Source organism: Parasteatoda tepidariorum, chromosome 9 (genome assembly GCF_043381705.1).
Source record: "Parasteatoda tepidariorum isolate YZ-2023 chromosome 9, CAS_Ptep_4.0, whole genome shotgun sequence".
In the NCBI taxonomy this organism is placed as follows: Eukaryota; Metazoa; Arthropoda; class Arachnida; order Araneae; family Theridiidae; genus Parasteatoda; species Parasteatoda tepidariorum.
In genome coordinates this window covers 51,630,073-51,650,416 of record NC_092212.1, presented here as the reverse complement: position 1 = coordinate 51,650,416, position 20,344 = coordinate 51,630,073, and the positions used below count along the sequence as shown (strand labels likewise).

The 20,344-nt window shown below is 31.6% G+C and overlaps 2 protein-coding genes across 3 annotated transcripts in view; both read left to right on the top strand.

Moving 5' to 3' along the window:
• LOC107438937 (fatty-acid amide hydrolase 2-A) overlaps positions 1 to 20,344 on the top strand; it is a 140,307-nt gene that overhangs the window by 81,187 nt on the left and 38,776 nt on the right. Inside the window, exon 1 of one of the 2 annotated variants that reach the window (XM_043053438.2) lies at positions 17,229 to 17,496. The exons of the other annotated variant lie outside the window; for it this stretch is intronic. Coding sequence (XP_042909372.1) covers positions 17,491 to 17,496 — 6 coding nt within the window. The 5' untranslated portion in view covers positions 17,229 to 17,490. Of the gene's footprint in view, positions 1 to 17,228; positions 17,497 to 20,344 lie in introns of those variants that run through there. 2 annotated transcript variants of the gene reach the window in all.
• On the top strand, positions 423 to 11,991 carry LOC107438924 (fatty-acid amide hydrolase 2). Its single transcript, XM_043053434.2, has 6 exons — positions 423 to 661; positions 3,371 to 3,580; positions 5,776 to 5,895; positions 6,012 to 6,172; positions 8,142 to 8,234; positions 11,373 to 11,991. The coding sequence occupies exons 1-6, from the start codon at positions 460 to 462 to the stop codon at positions 11,958 to 11,960; spliced, it is 1,374 nt and encodes a 457-aa protein (XP_042909368.1). The 5' UTR covers positions 423 to 459; the 3' UTR covers positions 11,961 to 11,991.

The following is a 20,344-nucleotide window of genomic DNA, read 5'->3' as shown; positions in this document are numbered from 1 at the left end:
ATCTTGTTACTAATACTTGTCTCTATAGGTCAAATGTGAGGATGTCATGCGTGCATACGTAGATAGATGCTGTAAAGTGCAGCCTTACATTAACATTTCATCACGATTAACATGTTAGCAAAATATACTTTTATAAAGTAATATTTTCACGGGGGGAAATTTTTTTTCTGTTGTAAGACATTTCTTTTAACGCAAAAAAAACCTTATTATCTAGTATTGTATAAATTATAAACAAAAAGACACTTTTTAATCGATTTTTAAGGGGGGAAAACAGGCTTATGAGAGCAGTAAATATGGTTTGGAAACTCCTATGCGATAAAAAAAAAAAAAAAAAAAAAAAAAAAAAAAAANTTCGATTTTCTTTATGCGCCTGTGGTAAATAGAGAAATTTCGTAAATTTCTTCGTTTTTTTTATCTTGTTACTAATACTTGTCTCTATAGGTCAAATGTGAGGATGTCATGCGTGCATACGTAGATAGATGCCGTAAAGTGCAGCCTTACATAAACGCCGTTACTGATGCTCGGTATGAAGATGCTTTAGAAGAGTCGAGACTGGTTGATCGCTTTTTAGCTAGAGGAGATAAAACACCAGATGAAATTGAAAAAGACACGCCACTTTTAGGCGTTCCTTTTTCTTGCAAGGAAGCCATAGGAGTCAAAGGTATTTTGGTTAACTGATTAAAGGTATTTTGGTTAAAGGTACTGGTTAAAGGTATTTTGGCTAAGTTACGCTGTTTCGATTAATATAGATTTGGTTGATGGAACTTGGTATGCCTATTTACATGGACCTTGAAAGAAAAATTGCAATAAGAAATTTCGACTACCAGGTGGGAAAAGTGCTGAGAGGAAAAACCTCTAATCAGAGCCGCCAAACTATCTTAATTTATATATTATATTCTTAATTTTATATTATATTATACAAATCTTAACAAATTAGTGAAGTGATTATGCCGAACAATGTAATTTAAGTTGGATTTCATTGGATACTTAGAAGCGGCGTCAAGCGTGTGTTCAGAAGCCGATTGGCTTTTGAATCGACAAATGCCGCGATTTACCAACGACGACGTCACTAGCAGAGAGCTCAACTGTAGCCGGAACGATTTCTCAAACGATTGCTGCTGCATGACGTGTTCAGTCATTTTAAAGTCATTTTTTATCTTTTCTTCATTGCGCTAACTCTTCAGTAACATAATCCTCTTTCTTCTGTAGATACTAAGTGCAGAATTATTTTATTGAGTACTGGCTTTTCAAAACACTCCAAATTGTACTAATATCATTTTCAGTACACGAAAAGGGAATATATTGTTCGAAATTACGATTTATCTTTATTGCAGATGTTTTTTCGAGGTCCATGCAATTTATATACTATGTTTCATCCACAATAGAACTCTGTGTTGGTCCAAACTGGGTAAGAAACGACGAGTGATTTTTATAAATACAATTATGGCACACTAACACACTGATAGCCGATCAAACCACACATCCTAATGAAAGTTTTATGTAAATTTTTAACGCACGTAAATAATTGTTCGTGAAGGATTTTATATATATACATTCATTAAATTTAATAAGCATCTTAAAAAATGTCAGAAATAAGGTTATGAAACCCTTCCCATTAAGAAAAGAAAACGACAGAACATTTTGAAGAAGATAAAAATCAGAGCACAAAAAAAAAATGAAATTAAAGGGATTTGAACAATATGAAGATAAATAACAATTTTGTTCAGAAGAGCAATTATGTGGAAAAACACCTTGATTTCCATTTAGGGTATAGGATGCTTTTATGAATTTATTAACCCAATTACTTCAATCGGTTAAAATGATAATAAAAAACAATTTATTTTTCGTCGGATGAAATTAAAAGGCATTCACCCAACATGGAAATTTTGAATATGTTATTATGTTCACATGCCATCAGTATCTACACAAAAAGAACATTATAGAATAATTTTAAAATTTGTGCAATGATAGTATAATTTTAAAACTGACCGTTTGCAATGGGCTTGAAATGAGAAAATAATTTTGCGTTTGCTAGGTCAAAAGAAAAAAACATAGACGATATCACTTTCGAATGACGAGGCCTTAAAGAGGCTTATTATCGAAAGTATAAGTCTTAGTTTTTCATTTTCATTCGATAAAAACGTAATTGAATTATCCTTTTTAGACCATTGGAAAGCCGTAGTCTTTAGATATTTCATTTCATTATTTTCCTTGTCAGTCTGTTAATTTTTAAATAAAAAGTCATTTTAATTCGCAATGAAAGAGTGAAAATATTTGCTCGCACTATTTAGAAAACAATTTTACTTGCATGGCATCAGGCACAGAGCTCCAGTTGAAATTTAAGATCTCTAACTACTCAGAAAAAGTCTAATTAATGATTAAATCAATTTATCGTTGCAAGTCGGATTTGGATTGACGATACACTTATTTCTCGATTTATTTATATACCGTCTGGTGATAATTTGTCAATAAATTATTCTTTTAGAGATCAGAAAACGATTCAAACTCGCATTGTCATCGGGAACCGAGCTACAGTTGAAACTTGAGCTTTCTATACAATCGATAGGGGTCGAAATTTCGGTTTCAAGGTTCCATCGTCACACACCTGAAAGCAGATTAATAAAAACGCTTAAAAAAATTGTTAGTCGCTTTTAATGTCAGAAAAGATATTAAATATTTACCCTTAAGAGTTATCCACCCTAATTACATTATCCAGTGTGTCCCTGGATTATTGGAACAAACCTTAAGGGGAGGTGGGATGTGACAGGCTTCAAAATTGCATAGCAACACATAGTCCGAAACGTCTTGTGAAAGTAGTATGACAGATACAAGAAACAAAAAGCAGCATGACTGAGATCATCTGAAATATTTATTGATCAAATATATCACATGCGTTGTGGAAGATGATATGTGAAAATGTCATAAAAGATGTTGACACTTCCACAATTGCTAGAAATGCATGCCTTACACCGTTGGTTCATGGATTGGCGGACAAGCTGTTTGATGTCCGCTGCAGTACAGACGATTCTGGTAAGCAGATCCAATTCGTAATCCACAGTTGTACACAGCACTTCAAAGAAAGAAATTCAAACTACTAAAATCAGAAAAGCGTGGTCTACCGAACCCAATCTATCTTGCGAACACCATTTACGGTCGAACGAAGACGTTTATGACCATGAGTCACAATGCAAACCTGAATCCTTGTGATGTTCCTTACCTCCCTTTAAAGTTAGTCCAAAAAATCTTGGGACACCCTGTATGCTAAGATAATCTTGCCCAGTGGACAGTAGGTATTAAGGGTTATTGAAAATACTTTCATACCTCGAGAGATCAAACGCATCACGTGCTCTTTGTTTTGTTCTAAAACTAGGTTTGGCGCAGACATCTGGAATTTATGCAGCTAAAGGAAGAGTTGCCGACAAAGATTCTGATGCAACTGCCTATTGCAGAGCTGCTGGAGCTATACCTATTACAGTAACAAATATGCCTGAGATGTGCATGTGGTGGGACACCTCAAATCTGATTTTCGGAATAACTAAAAATCCTTTTGACAACTTAAGAGCAGTCGGTGGCAGCACGGGTAATGGTATTTTCTAATACAATTATCTAGTTTAATTTGAATACTGTTTATAATAAGTACACAAGCACAATGCATAATGTTGAGTAGACATTTGAATATCAAATTTATAGCATCAATTAATTGATTTCATAAATATTTTTTTTCCGAGAATGCATATTTTAAAATAACTGGGGTGATTGTGTTCTTGGTGTACTACCCAGGTATTTTGGGTTTTTCATATGATATTTCTGGGTCAGAAAATTGGGAGCAAGATATGCGATTTTTCTGGGAGTTACGCTTATTTCATAACCATCGGATTCCTCTGCCTATTAAATTCTTTTGGTGAGGTGGTTTTTGCCATTTTGCATATTTGGAACCACGCTGGTATCCGTTAATATTATCCACGCAATTTTAATATTAAAGATCGATTTTTGTATTTGTCTGATTTAAAAGTTACACACTGTGATTCGTATTCTCGCGATTTAAAAATCGTACATCGCGATTCGTATTCACACCATTTAAAAATCCAACATTGCGATTTCTATTTACGCGTTTTTAAAATACAGTTTCGTGATTCATATTCCAGCGATTTTTAAATCCAAAATCACAATTCTTCTAAAAACTAAGATTTTTCATGAATTCTTGTTAATATAAAGATGTGATATTCTTTATTGGTAGGTAATTTAATTATAAATCTCATTTCAGAAAATTATGTTGAATATGAAGCATGTATGGAATATTAAATGATATCTTTATTGATTTTCTTCACATGAAATTTTCAGGAATTTTTACTTTGTGTCACTTTTACCTCTGAAATAAGTATATCTCAAATTCTAACGTATATTTAACGATAGTAAAGGTGTACTACAGTACACTGGAATAGTTATGGGTATAATCGCATTTTCACAGTTAAGGTATATGACTATGTGAAACCGCGGCAATTTCGACGAAAATTTTATTTATTATTTTTTTTTATCATCTATATTTGAACTTAGTTTAATAGTTTTCCAAAACCCATTAAATTTTTTATCACCAGCTTTTAGAAAAAGAAATGGTAGTTTTTTCTTATGATTTTAGACGAAATCAAAACCAGAAATAAACTTCGGAAAACGTAACAAAAATACTTTTTGTTAAGCTTTGAGTAGTATAACCTTCTTTTTAGTTTGAATAAATTACAATTTTAAAACAAAGAAAATTCTTTTCAGAAATTAATTTTAATCTTCTCTTTTTTGTACTCTGACTTTTTTTACTTTTTAGAATTTCCATGCATTTTAAATGCATTCTCTGAAGAACGTTGATTTAAAAAATATTTTTACCCTAATACACATTACAAAGACAGTTTATAATGGAATTCTTTGAAATTTTGTACGCAGACTTTGCATAATGTTAGAAATGCATTCTGAACGCTAAGATGTAAGTGTAAACATGTTATTTTTATCAAGCTTTAAGGAAGAACATTTAGAAATTTTATTTAAAAATACGATATTGAACATTATATTTAGTTCTAATTCATTCTTTTTTGTAATTTTTTTCAAGATTTTAGCTTAAAATATAGAAAATCACTTAAGTGATCGTAAAAAAATTAATTTGAAATTTATGCATTACATTTTGCTGTCAAGCTGTTAAATTCACTGAAAAAATATATAGTTTTTAAGATCAAATCTCCCTTTTTTCTGTAAAATATTTTATAAAATTTTAATTTTAGAACCTCTGCTTACCAAGCACAAAATTAAAATTACAATTAAGCCTTTTTGTAAAAAAAAATAATTAATATCCAACTGAGAAAAGTCAGTTGTATATTTTAAATATATATTTCAAGCGTTAAAAATATTTTGAATCAAAAAATGCATTCTAAGATTACGGCAGATTACTGGGAAATCACTCTAAGGGTGTGTGGAATAAATTAAATTTTCATCATTTAATGAAAAAAAAGTATGAAAGGCTCGTATGATTTTATAACTTGTGGCACTATGATACGCCACATTTTCTAATGGTTCAGGTGAGCCTTCTTGTGAAGAATATAAATTTACTATTTTTTATGTAAGCAATGAGCTTGTTTCTCTATATCATGCTGCCCTCTTACGCAAATTTAAGAAACTCGTAAAGTATTTATCTGAAAACAATACTTAGAAACAGTACTTAGCTATGTTTAACGCTTTATAAGCCCATATTCTGCATTTGGGATTATCCTTAACTCATTTTTAATGATGCTTCAGGAGGAGAAGCAGCCCTCTTAACTACTGCTGGAGCAGTTATAGGTATAGGCAACGATCTGGGTGGAAGTATACGCATCCCATCATCATTTAATGGAATCTATGGGCATAAACCTTCTACTGGTAAGTAATAGAAATAAAATACATCTTTCGTCAATACAACTGTTATTCGATAAAGTTATTATTGTAATATTTTGAACAATATCTAATCATTTTTCTATTAAATCGTTTCTGAACAGGAGTCGTCTCTAATAAAGGGGATTTCCCTTACATTGAAGGCGAAAATGAAAAACTTGATGAATTCACCAGCACAGGCCCAATGTGTCGATATGCAAAGGACTTACCTCTTCTTTTAAAAATACTCTCGAATGATGATAAACGGTTACAGCTGAATAAAAAGGTATGCTTTATAGCTATAAATGAAAAAAGATCGTTAATTTTTTTTCTCTTTTTTTATAACTAAGCCAGTTTTTACAGAGTAGGATACGAAAAATCGTCATCATTATCATAGTTGGCCAGACAGCCCAATGTGGGGCCAATGCCTTCCTCTGAAGATTTCTCTATAACGATTTCCTATTTATCTTTGATCTCCAATTCTTTTCATCAATTGCAAGAAAATCGGACTCCACCGATTCAGCACATCTCAATCGTGGCCTTCCCCCCTTTTTTGTTAAAGTGAGTCTAAAAAGCAATATCTTTTTTATTGCATTGTCATGACTCATTCGAATCACGTGGATCATCAAATTCATTCTATTTATTTTTATGTACTTAATGATATCTGGTTGTTTATAAATCTTACACAAAGTTAAATCTCCTTCTCCAGTTATTGTTTTCATTTACACCACCAAGTATACTCCGCAAAATCTTTCTCTCAAATATTGCGATACAATTTTTCTCCTGTTTTGTCATTGTCTTAGCTTCAGAAGCATATGTCAAGACTGGCTGAACAAAAGTTTTGTAAATTAAGAGCTTTGTTTTTCTAGAATTAAACGTAGATTTAATAAATCTTCTCAGCCCATAGATAGCCCCATTTGCCAGATAGAGTTGATAGACGAAAAATAACAAAATTAAAATAGGTAATTGTTTTGAAAGTTGTGGTTTCTAGCTTTTGTGGAAGTCAGAATTTTACCCTGTTCTACGTTGTATAATATTTTTAAATAATATATTGCGACATAATTAATATATAATACTCTGCCGGTATAATATTTTTCCCGACATCGTGAATGTACAGAAAGGGAAGATTTCAGAAAGGAGAAAATCTTAAACATTTCTCTGCAGACAAGTAAAGTATTGTTTCCTATTTGTTTTGTATGCAAAATTGAATGAGACCAAAACCAATTTCACAGGATTAATAGTGGAGAATTTAAAGATCTTACTACGCATAATGTATAAAACGCACAATTTTTGACTTATATCTATATTTAAGCGTCGGACATTTCTGTCTAGTCAAGTTATTTGTTTCTTATTGCATTTATTGTATTTGTTTATCGTATTATTTGTTTCTTATTCCTTTGTATTTTATTACGCTAAATCAAATTAAACTGAAAACAAGTTTACACAGCAAATAATTGAGAAGGTTAGAGTTTAATGGATGATACAGAAATAATTGTTTTTACATTATGAGGATTATATGCTCTAATGTGTTTAAGTCGAAAAGTTATGGTTACAAATCACTAGTAACTGTTGTTTCATTTGATTCGGTGAGTGCAAACATATGCATGAGAAATGGAAATTGGTTATTGTTATTGGTTATTTTCTTATGCGTTTTTTTGTACTGAAAAATAATATCTCCCAGAAAAATGATATATTATTTCCTAGTGCAAAAATGTGTATAAGAATATTTTCTCCCTTTTCAGGGTAAAATGTTTTGAGTTTCTTTTTTTTTCTATTTGAACCATCATTAAATTGTAGAAGTTAGCTAAAGCTCACCTCATAAAATTAATTTTTTAATGATAATTTTAGTGAACCTCAACCAAAACTTTTAAAATTATATCTTAATAAAACTTTTAAAATAAAATATAAATTCCCTCAAATATTTCCAAGTTCAGTTTTTTTTATCGACACAGGAACTGACCTTAATATTTATTGACTTCATAAAAGTATTTTATATCAGTGCATCATGTATTTGATTTTCTTTTTTAAAAATATTACCAAATGATGGCAAACGGTTATAACTAAACTGTGAGATATGCATGCGATAAAAAAAAAAAAACAATGATGATAAATTGCACTAAGAAGACGTGATATAAAAAAAAATTTGTTACAACTTTTAAGTTTCAATGTCATTCTGCCACAGTTTTTTTTCAAAAATTAAAAGAAAATATTGGTCAAAGAGCTGATCTGTAATTGATTCTCATATTTCATTTCAGGTGGATTTTTCGAAAGTAAAAGTTTACTACATAGAAGAGTTTCCAGGACTAGCTTTTTCTCCTACGCCGTCAATCAAGAAAACAGTAAGGAGAGTAAGTACAGTTTCTCTTTAAAAGGGAATAACACAACATTCTTTAACTGCCCCATATGCTATAAAAAACGCTTAGGTCTATTAAAAAAGCATTCAATGTCATACAATTAAGACTAATTCTGATTTATGCGTATTTTGCCAAACATATTAACTCCTTTAACATTCTTTTTAAACATTCTTTTCCTACACAAATATAAAACTCGTTTTTCGAAAAAATGATTCAATGCGAAAAATAAATTATATTAATTATTTAATATTTTTTTAAGAAATTGATCACTTTGAGTTTTTGCTAAAATTTGTTGTTGCTTTTGTGTCCAATCCTTCAGGATCTGGCAACAGCTAGATCAAATCCATGAGACCGTGAACTCTAGCAAAGTCAAGCACCAGAAGTGGGCTATCACGGATATCCGCAAGAGCGAACCCCAAGCAATCGAGGATAGGATCGGGGGAGGTCGGCATCAGATGGCACTTGATGCACGTTGGGAAGACTTTGCGGCCGCATTCAAAGGTCATGCATTTTAGGTGCCCACTGATAAGTCTTGAAGCGGCGTTTGAGCCTGTCTGTCAGCCTCAAGATCCAATGCGCATCCTCGTCTTTTCCTACAGAACCAGGGATGGGCAGGTGGGGAGAGCCAGACCTGCCGGTCTCTATCTTTCGTCACTGAGAAAATCTCTTGAAAAATGAGGTCATAGTCGGTAGTTGCCATCTCAGAGCAGCCTCTTTTAGCCAAGATATCCGCAACTTCGTTTCCAGGCACGTTGACGTGAGAGGGGATCCACTGAAAGTGGACCTCCCTACGATTTGCAAGAATTTTGAGCATATTGATTATTTGAATGCTTACGAGACCTTTAACTCGACTCCAATCCTGTAGATGTTGAATTGAGCTGCGGCTATCTGTGATAATCCAAATATCGCTAGAGTCAGTGGAGTGGAGGATGGTTTTTAAACCCTCCTCAATAGCTATTAATTCACTCCTAAGTACCGAACAGTTATCTGGGTCTCGTCTTAAGTCTTGCTAAAATTTAAAAGACTGATATAGTATTTTAGAAATCGGCGTTAAATAATTGACGTTTTTTCTGCATTTAATTGTATACAATATCTAAAACGAATCTAATCTATTAATTTTATTTTTAAATTTAAAATATTGTCTAACAATTGCAATTACTTAAACTGTGTAATAAGCACTGATTTCTACTAATATTTGATGGAAGCATTTAACAGTTTGTTTACAAACACAAAAACGAAGTAGCCGACGTTTTTAAGAAATAATCGATTGATCCGTTAGCTGCTTGAGGTATGTTTTTAAAAACCTGCATTTTTATTGGTTCATAGCAGGCGAGAGGAAATAAGGCTGATAAAAAATAGTTCGTACTTTTTTAAGAAGATATGAAATAATGTGCAATTATTGAACTTTAAATTTTGCGTAATAAAAATACTGCGAAATATATTTTTTTATTTAAATGAAAATTAAAGTTGCCACTTTTTCATTGGAACGAACTTGAATGATAAACTCCCTTGGCACAGGGTCTATAAATATCAGATTTGCTCATTCAGTTCTTCAAACTTGAAACCCGTTTTGGCAGGAAACGGGGTGAAAGGAACCACAAACTTCAGCACTATATTACTCTTCCTAACTCCCATTCACTTCCCTAATTCTAGGCGATAAAAATTAATAAAAAGTAGCCAAAATGTACTTAATTTAATAAATAATTTCTAATCCCATCATTTAAAAACCATAATTTCTTTTAACAGTGTTAATGGAGCCATGGCGGCTCAGGAGATAAAGAGCTCACCTCCCAATGAGGTGGCCCAGGTTCGGAAGCCCGGTAGATGCGAATTCATCAAGAAAAAGTATTATGAAAGAAATTTAGCTTAATATTAAGTAAAAGTAAAATATTTTAAAGTGGGGGACAAGATTTATGGTAGCGGGCTCCATAATGACAAGCAGTAAAAGAGGGGAACTGGGTTCAAATACCAGCGATGGCTGGTCAATACGAAATTCCGAAACTAGCTCTCACCGACCACAGTGCTGACTTAAAAAGTTTCAGTGGTAGACGGATTATAGGTTTGAGTCCGATTGCCATCAAGCTAACCATGGGAGATTTTCGTGGTTTTCTCACTCTATGTAATGCAAAAATGGATAAGTTCCATCAAAAACTCTTCCACAAAGGCAAATTTCCCGCAATCCTTGATCCAGAAGTTCTTTTGTCTTCTAGGTTGTGTTCAAAACTACAAGGCTACGGAGTTGAGCATTAACAGTCGTATACCCTAATTTTAGTCGACTGTTCAACGACGGTTATAAAATGTAAAATAAAAAAGTACGAAGAATTAGAGCCGTGACTGCTCAGAGGGTAAAGCGCTCGCCTCCCAATCGGATAACCCGGATTCGAAACTCTGTAATGGCTGATAGATATGAACTCCGCACCAGGCTCGCACTGACCACAGTGCTGACGTAAGATATCCACAGTGGTAAGCGGATCAAGGGTTTGAGTCCCTTTGCCATCAGACTAAACAAAAAAAAAGGTTTTCGTGGTTTTTCTCATCATGTAACGCAAATGTAGGCTAGTTCGATCAAAAAATCCTCCACGAAGGTAAATTTCTCCCAATCCTTTATACATCAGTTCCCTTGTCTTCTGGATTGGGTTGAACATTGGTCGTATACTAAAAATTGGGTCTGCTGTTTAATGACGCAAGTATAAATTAAAAGGAAATAACAGTGTAAAAGAATTGAAATTTAACAAAAAGAATTACCACAAAATCTATCTTTTTTCATTTAGTTAAAATGATTCAGAAATTTTAAAATAACTGTAAGATAAGCTAATTGTAAGCATGGGGAGATTTAAGTGATTAGGGTGATTTCTCTAACATTCAGGTTATTCCGTATCATCAACATCGTGACCTAAACAGTTTAGTGGTTATAAGTGGTATATTTATCTTTATAGGTGGTATACTAATTTACCATATTAATAATTATATTAATCTACCACCACTGTACATTCGATAAACATTACTTCTTTTCATTTTCTGATAATATTTATCACCCACGAAAATAAAAGAAACAAAACACAAGATTGTTGATCATCTTCTAATAAATTTAAATAAATATAAGTTTAAAAAAGATCATTTCATATCTTTCAGGCTGCAGATTTCTTCGAGGAAAGATTTGGCACTAAAGCCATTCCATTGACACTCAACGAGCTCCAGAACCCGTTCCAATTGTGGCAGAGTAAAGTTCTCGAAAAGAATTTAGAGCCTTTCAAGTTAATCTTTGCAAATGAAAATGGACAAGTTCATCTGGGATGGGAGTTTCTGAAAGTGATTTTTCGTCTTTCAAATCACACTTTGCCATGCCTGTTCTACGCCGCTATTGAAAAACGAGATAAGGACCAATTCCATTATGATTGTTTACAGCAGTTTGCCTCACTAAAGCAAAAGTTTTTAGACATTTTTCAAGAAGATTCAATTGTTTTGCTACCTACGCATCCGGAGCCACCGCCTTTCAGTCATTTAACAATCCCAAAATTCAATAATATTGGCTACACAGCCATATTTAATGTCTTAGGATTTCCCGTAACTAACATACCTGCAGGCATAAGTGATGGCTTACCCATTGGATTACAGGCAGTCAGTGGACCTTTTAAAGACCATCTAACGATTGCTGCAGCTGTAGAACTTGACAACCTATTCGGAGGATGGAACAGTCCTTGTCCTCTTTCATCTAAATAATAACGCTGCATTCATAAAGTTTTTCCTAGAATGATTGTGATTGAAATTATATTGACTGTTTAAAAAAGCATCATTCGTTGAAACAAATATTTTTTAATATTTTTCCAGAAACTGAAATTACACCGAAGAGCCATTACATTATGACCACCCTTCTAATAACATGTAGGATCACCTTTAAACCTCAAAACTGCTATCACCCGCCGTGGCATTGATTCCACAAGGTGCTGATAGGTGGTCTGAGGTATCTGGTACCAAGCGCTCACCAACTGGTCCTGCAATTCCCTCACATTGCGAGGGGGTAGCGTGACAGCACGAATTTGGTTTTCTAAGTAGGACCACAAATGCTCTATTGGATTAAGGTCAGGTAAATTTGGGGACCAAGGCATGACTTGAAAGTCACTGGAATGTTCCTCGACGATTGAACCTATATGAAATTGTGCATTATCCTGTTGGTAAACACCATCCCCCGCAGGAAAAACTGTTGCCATGAATGGGTGAACCTGATCTGCAACTATGTTCAAGTAGCTTACAGACCTCAGGGATAGTTCGATGAGGATTATGGGTCCTAATGTGCCCCATGAAAATATTGTTCCTGGGCGAGAAACCATGAAAACCTGGGCGAGCCCATTGTTATAGATGGAGGGTGGTCATAATGTAATGGCTCTTCGGTGTATTTTCCTCTCTGCGCATTATGAACCCTCATCGTTTACAAATTTCATAACGTTAGCTATACAAGCAATATTCAATATCCTAGGATTTATCATACTAGCACTATCAGTAATAGCTCATCCATTGCATCACAAGCAATTAGCAGGACATTGAACGACTATTTAACGATTTCTGCTGATGTAGAGTTTGTCAAGCTGTTAATATAGATGAATCAACTCCTGCCTTTTCTAAATCAAAAATTTATGTACAATCATGAAATGTTATCTAAATTGATTAGGATTAATGAATAATATTATGGTTGTTTGAAATGAGATGATACACTGAACCAAAGATTTTTAAATATTGTTTTGGCGACGCATTTGTTTTGCAAACCATGAACATTTCATAAAATTCTGACACCAAAAACCACTACAAGCAACTTTCAGTGATTAATATCATAAATTTCAAACATACCTGACAAGCATACTTCTTGACAAACATATTCGATGAGAACGAAATTGAATGCTGGCAAGGTATCTTTTAAGGATCATCTAAAGATAATTCTTGCTTCAACAACGAAGATGCTGTTAGAAAGATTCGCCATTGTTTTTTTTCAATAAAATAACTGCTGTATCATCTAGTTGACTGATCTCAAATTACTTAAAATAATATATGGCATATACTTTTGCATTGTATTTAACTGTACAAGAGTGTTTATATTGTATTTGATTGTACAAGACTCTCTATATTGTATTTGACGTACAAGACTGTTTATATTGTACTTGACTGTGTGTTATTTTATTTTATAACCGGTGCTGACAAGTCGACCCAATTCTGAGTTTATTACTATCAGTGTTTAACTTTGTGGCCTTGAACTTTTAAACCCATCCCAGAAGGCACGGGAAGTCCTAAATAAAGTATTGGGACAAACTAGTCTACCTTTCTTATGGAATTAACCCCCATTTGCATCACATGGGAAGGAAAGCTTTGAAAACCTCCCTAAGTTAGCCCGATGACAAGAGGATTCTAACCCTTGATCTGTCTACAACCGAGGATGTATTTAGATCAGTACTGTGGTCGGTGCGAGCCAGGAGTAAATTCAGATCAACCAACTGCCGCTGGGACGCAACAACCCACTTTTAACTGTAACTTGTCAGAACTTAATTTGTCCTATTATAGGAACTCCAATCCTAATTAAATGCGATATATACCAAAAATGCTTCCTTCTGATACTTTTTTCTCTACTAGCAACTTTTTAAAGAAATACGAAAGCAGATGTAGATCCAAATAAACTTATTCATCATTAAAAATTAAGATAAACGTTAAAAAAAATACTAGATATGTTCAAAATGATGATCAGTAAGCTTTTTGGACAAATTTTTAAAAATCGTCTCCTTACGTCCCTATTGTGTAAAAAGATCTCGATACTTTTTTAGATTATTTCAATAAATGTATGTGAAAAGTGTTGTTTCGATCGTTTAATAACATTAATTTTTTTGCTACATTTTACCCATAAATATTTATGTAAAGAAATTGATTAATCTACTTTATGAAGTCAATAACTTTTTAATGATGTCTTAGTATTGTACTGTTATCTAGAGGGGATTCAGGACACTTGAAAAGTATAACAGTGAAAAACAATTTGATGTAGAATGTGTGGGATATGTGATGTTCTGGCTATAGTTCGGCTTTTTACTATATTGACCAAAACATTTCAAATCAGCATTCAGCTCAAAGTTTTATTATGGATTATTAGTCGTGGACAGACTTTATAATTCTTAGATAGACTTTTGATAAATTATCATCTATAATAGAGCATATGCTAAAAAAAAATTTCAAAAAAAGCAGCAAGCAGAAAGCAATTAAAAGAGATAAAAACCAATGAAAATTCCCTGTTTATTTACCACTGTATAAATATAAACATGAATGTTAGGGGGGTTTCAGATTTAAACATATATTCCATAAGATATTTTTTTAAATCTGCAAATGTGGTGGTAATCCATAAATGTACTCTTATTTGAGAAAATGAATATTAATTAATTGAGTTCCTACTACGTTCCTACGTTTGTTGGGTGATGTGCCATCCCTGGATAGTATAAGAAATACATCGTCATATGTTTCTTCCGTATTAATGCATATTTTCAATATTTTTATAATGAAGTCTTTAGTGTTTATTGGATTTTTTTGTGTAAATTATATACTGCTGTTGCAAATGTGTGATGTATTATCAATTTTTAATAAAAAAAATAATTTATTTAAATTTCTTGCCGAACTTTGCTTTTTTTTTAAAAAAAAATTAAAGACAAAGGCGTGTGAAAGGAGTAAAGACAAATGATTTGTATACTGCTAAAAAAATAAGCATGTGTGTGACCACCACAATTAATAAAATGTTAAAAGGCAAACACAGATAAATCTATACTAACAATAGGTGAAAAAACGGCTGTTCTTTGTTAAGAGAAGAGAAAAAAAATTTAATTCACGCATGTGACCTAAGAAACCATAAATTTTGATTCGTCATCTTTTTTAACCTACAAATTCTGTTTATATTTTTCTATGAATCCAAATGAGTGTAAAAAATGCAGAAAATATTAACCAACGTAGACCTAAAGAAATATACCAAGTACCGATACCTCAGGAAAATGTTTTTTGCAAGAACTTCATTTATTTAGCTCCATAATTATTCAATAGTGTTCCCACTGATTTGCAAAACGCTCCAAATAGAAGCTCATTCAAACTAAAATTCAAAGAATTTTTATATTCTGTAAACAATAGACTTATAAATATAGAACCGTTAGTGTTGAAATTTAAACTTTGGGTTCAAAGGGCAATTTCAACCACTGATCTGAAAATTAATCAGTTCAAAAAGAACGTTAGATAAACAATTTTTGCATATGTTTAGCATTAGATTTCTTTTACGAATTAATCATTTTGAAGATAATATCAGTGAAGTTTTCCAACTGCTTACAGCTCTGAGCAATCGTAACTGAAAACAAAATTAATCTTTATCTAGAATACAAAATATTGAATTTTTCTTTTCAATCCCATTTGCATTCCATTTGCATGAAAGTACCACCTCAAAGTTAAAACTTCAAGATGAATGAGGAAAAGGCTGCAAGTGGCCTCAGACACACAGATAAATTTTGATGATGATGATTATGCTGTCACTTGGCAAGGCTTTTTAACCTCTTAACTTTACAATTATCTCGGGCTTTTAATTTAAGGGCTTGCAAAATTTCAAAAATAAACAGTAGTCAGAAAATTTCAGTGTTTCATACCTTAACACTTTTTTCAAATAATTTGAAGAAGTTGGCAACCTTAAATGTCCACCATTTTTTTAATAATGTCAGTTTTCTTTTTTGCTACAAAACGCAGGGATACCAACTGCACCGCTTTCTGCTACTAATAAATTAAAAGTAAATTAAATATTAAAACTCTTAAAATCAGGATAATTAATGCTTTCTTTTTAAAGAAGACGATGCGAGATTACTGCAATAAATTTGCATTTCATATAATACTTTGAATATTTGATATACTTAAAATAAACAATACTAAAACTAACTTAAATTTCGTTTCCCCTGGAGAATAATTTTTTTACAAAGCTGAGAAGGTTAACTTCTCTGAAAATGTTGCATTAACGCTTCCTTGACGGGAAAAGGATAAGCTAGAAATTTCTCAGATTATCTTGCTTATATGTAAGCATAACCTAGCATTAAAATAACTTGGGCCCTCATTTGGCCAATATTCATGAATCTTGACTCAATAAAGGTTCAAAGGGCCGTTATTTTTTTGATATTGGCTCTTTATAGAATTTTCCAATTCATCCTATATTTTTCAGCCACTTTACAACCAATATCGTTCTTTTATGGAATTGCAAAATTCACCCGATATTTTATATCCATTATTTAGCCACTATGGGTTCTATATTGACCAATATTGGCCCTATATAGGCCATCTTAGGACCAGTATTTAAAAATCCAGCCATCCCAATATTGGTCTCTCGATGGTCTTATTATTATACTCGATTGGTCTTATTATAGGACCCATATTGAGCTAATTTTAAGCCTAACTAGGGCCAAAGTAAAATTGTTGCTAGGTTAGTTATCCTAATATATAAGTAATAGATTTTATCATGTGAAAATACTAATTTACTTTAAAATATACTAAGAAATAAAACTATACTTAAAATTAAAATAACTGATGGTAATTTCAATATAATAATTTTTAACATTCCCTGGAAAACAATCTTTATTAATCATTTTATTGGAAATATATTTCAAAATCAAGGACATATTCATACCGCATCGAAGTACACAAACTAGCAGCTGATTATGTTTAAGATTGCAATAAACAATTACCGACTCATGATGACATTAAGTTATCATTGGACCAAGAAAGAGATTTCGTTCTTTAGTTACTTTATTAATATTTTTTTTAAAAAAGAAGATGGAGAAACGTTTCATAAAAAAAAGAAACAAAAAGAATGTAGGACAGAGGTCACAGTGATTATGGGATCTACAGACATCACGTGTTCTGTGTCAAAACTTTGTTTTTTATAAAACGCTTGAAAAAAAAGAACATTTTTAACATTTATTGAAGCGTATTTATTGAGTTGAATGAAATAACCGAAGGATCGACAACAAAGTGGCGAAATAATAAACCAATTGGGAATAAAACACTTATTATGATTGCTTTTATTTGATTTGTTGCTATTTTTGGCTCAGAAAAATGTGCGTGTCCTATTTCTTTGTCAAATAAAAATCTCAAACATAACCACCAGTATCAGCTAGGTCACATCGATGACAAGTGGTGCAGAAAAACACGCTGAAAAAATTATCTTCTAAGATTTCTTCTATTTAGGATTTTATTCCCTACTGGGAAAAACATGTCGGTAAGTGTGAATAATTTTATTTTTGAAATATTTATTAATCTCAAACAATTGAATTATTTTAGAAAAAAACTTGTTTTATGGAAATAATTCTGGATGTTAGAGAAATTAAAATTAATACATGCCGTATGAACACTGTTTTGGAAATTAGGCAAATCTATAGGCTTTGTATTCAAAACTGACAAATTACAACCAATTAATGTTCGAATTCAAACTTCAGGACAGGACTGAAAGTTCTGTTCTATTCTGTTTAGTCTAGCTGGGCTCCTGAGGCCAATAATGGCCCACTAGGGATTGAAAGTGTATATCATGTATAGATGAAAAAGTGGAAAAGATGGAAAAGAGTCAAAACTGGTAACAAATAAATGTAATTTTTAGCTTTCTTTCAGGAATAATAAAATATCCATCACTGCCAAACTTTTTAAATGGATACAATTTATATATTGAATTGCATCTTCCCCATGAAACAATTAATAGTAATGAATTGTTTAATGTTAAGAATAGATTTACTCCTCCAAAAAATTATCGATTATTGAAGCAGTTCTACTACTAGTGTTTTCTCTTTTCCGTCTCGCTTACAGGCCCGCTTCAGGATTCAGCACCAGGAAAATGTTAAGAAGTGGTAGTAATATTAAGAGAAAAAGTTTTATTTTAACCTGTTACTAAGTCCCAAACTAGTTTAACTCTTTGCACCGTTGGGAAGCAGGTGTCACCACAAAGTAATTAAAAAATTTTAAATCTTATCTTTTTGCGTCACATTCCTTCATGAATATTTTTATTGTATAAAAATTAATGAATAATATATTTTAAATAGTTTAGTGCATTGTTTTCCAACCGAAAATGCTATTTACTGGTACGAAGAAGGGATCAATATTAGGTATACTTTTTTTTTGTAAAAAGAAGTACGCAGCTAAGCTTTCTTTCCTGTCTAATATATTTTCCCTCATAAATGAACTAAATCGAAGCCTACAAGGCAAAAATAATAGCCGCTCTCAACTTATAGAATAAGATTGATGCTTTCAAGTAAAAAAAATTCAAGTTTTGTATACAAGAGAACAACTTTGAGATATTTTCTTCTTTCTGTGATTTTATAAATGCTGTATTCCTTAATATGAAATTTTGGAGTGTAATTTTGGAGCACTTAAATGAACTTACTATGACTTTAATCATCCTCCAGAAGAGGATGTGCTTGTAAGGAATTTTTGATTAACAAATCATGCGTTGAAAACAAAATAACAATATTACTACCACAAAAGAACTTAATTTATTGCATATGAAGATCAATATTATCAACAATATAACAATTGTTTTTTTTTTTAATGTAACAGTATTGCAAAATAACAATTTTACTACCATAAAGGAAAAATTATATTTATTATTAATTCACTATAAATGTAGCTCAATGTTATCAACAATATAACAATTGTAATCAACAATAATCAATCCATCAATGTTATCAACAATATAACAATTGTTATTTTATGATAATACAATATTACAAAATAACAATCTTACAACCACAAAGGAATTTAATTCAATACAAATGAAAATAGTTCAGTATTAATTGTATTAGAATTTGAAGATAGTATTAACTATCTTCATATTTAGGATAAAAATCACAATTCAATAGTATAAATATTAAACATATATCATTTCCAGATGGAAAAAAAAGTGATAAAAATCTTAATTGATTTTCATGAAAATGGGACATTCTTTTATGTATTTTTTTTAATTTATTTATGCAAAACTACGATTAATCTTACTACCTCAAAAGAATTTTGTTCATTACAAATGAAAATAATTCAATATTAATTGTATTAGAATTTTAAGATAGTATTAAACTATCTTCAGATTTTGATTAAAAATCACAATTCAATAGTATAAACATTATACAGGTATGACTTCTGGATAAAAAAAAATTATAAGAGAATGTCCCCATCTTTATTAAAAATCAATTAAGAATTTTCATCGCTTTTTCTTAATTTATTTATGAAAAACTAAATTTTCGATTACGAGTGTTATTAAAACAAAACATCGAAATTAACCTAATCTTGTGCTGCTTTACGTGTAGCCATAACGGATAACACGTTAGTCAGCAACAAGCCAGAACAGCAATCACATTAAATTTAGTTATTTATTTTTTGATTGTTATTCTTATTATTTATTTTTTGATTGTTCTTTGTTATTTCCATTTTTATATATTTCGTATTTACTTGCATTATTTTGCTACCTACTAGACGTGATTGCATAAATTGGTTTCGCTATTATGTTACTTAAATAACAAAATTAATATTTGTGTATTAGAATTAATATAAATTTTATTTATATTTATATAGTTTCAGTTCAAAAAATTTTTCATATTTAAGAGAGTATATGAATGATCAAAAACAAACAGGTCAAAAATTTCTTAATTACCAAATTTTTTCGTACGTAAAAAATATGTTTATAGTCCAAATTACTCACCTTGCCGGTCTGCGATAAAGCACTGAAGTATTTTAAAGATCTTTCGAGTAAATCGAGTTGAGAAACACGTGTAAAGTACGTGTGGGGTAAATATCTGTAAAAGTACAATGGGTAGAATTTGTATTACAATGGGTAAATATCTGTAAGAAAAATATCTAAATTCTAGAGTATACAGATTTAAAATTTTAACTCTTAAGGGGAAGCTAATACTCTCACCTTCTTTTTAAAAAAATTGATACTAGTTATTAATTTATCAGTGTATCTGCAAATTACAACCTTGAATGTAATTTTTCATCGAAATATTTATATTTCCCTCATTTTATTTAGATATTAAATCACTTGTGTTCATCTTAAACGCACGGATAATTTTTAAATAAAAAAGTGCTTC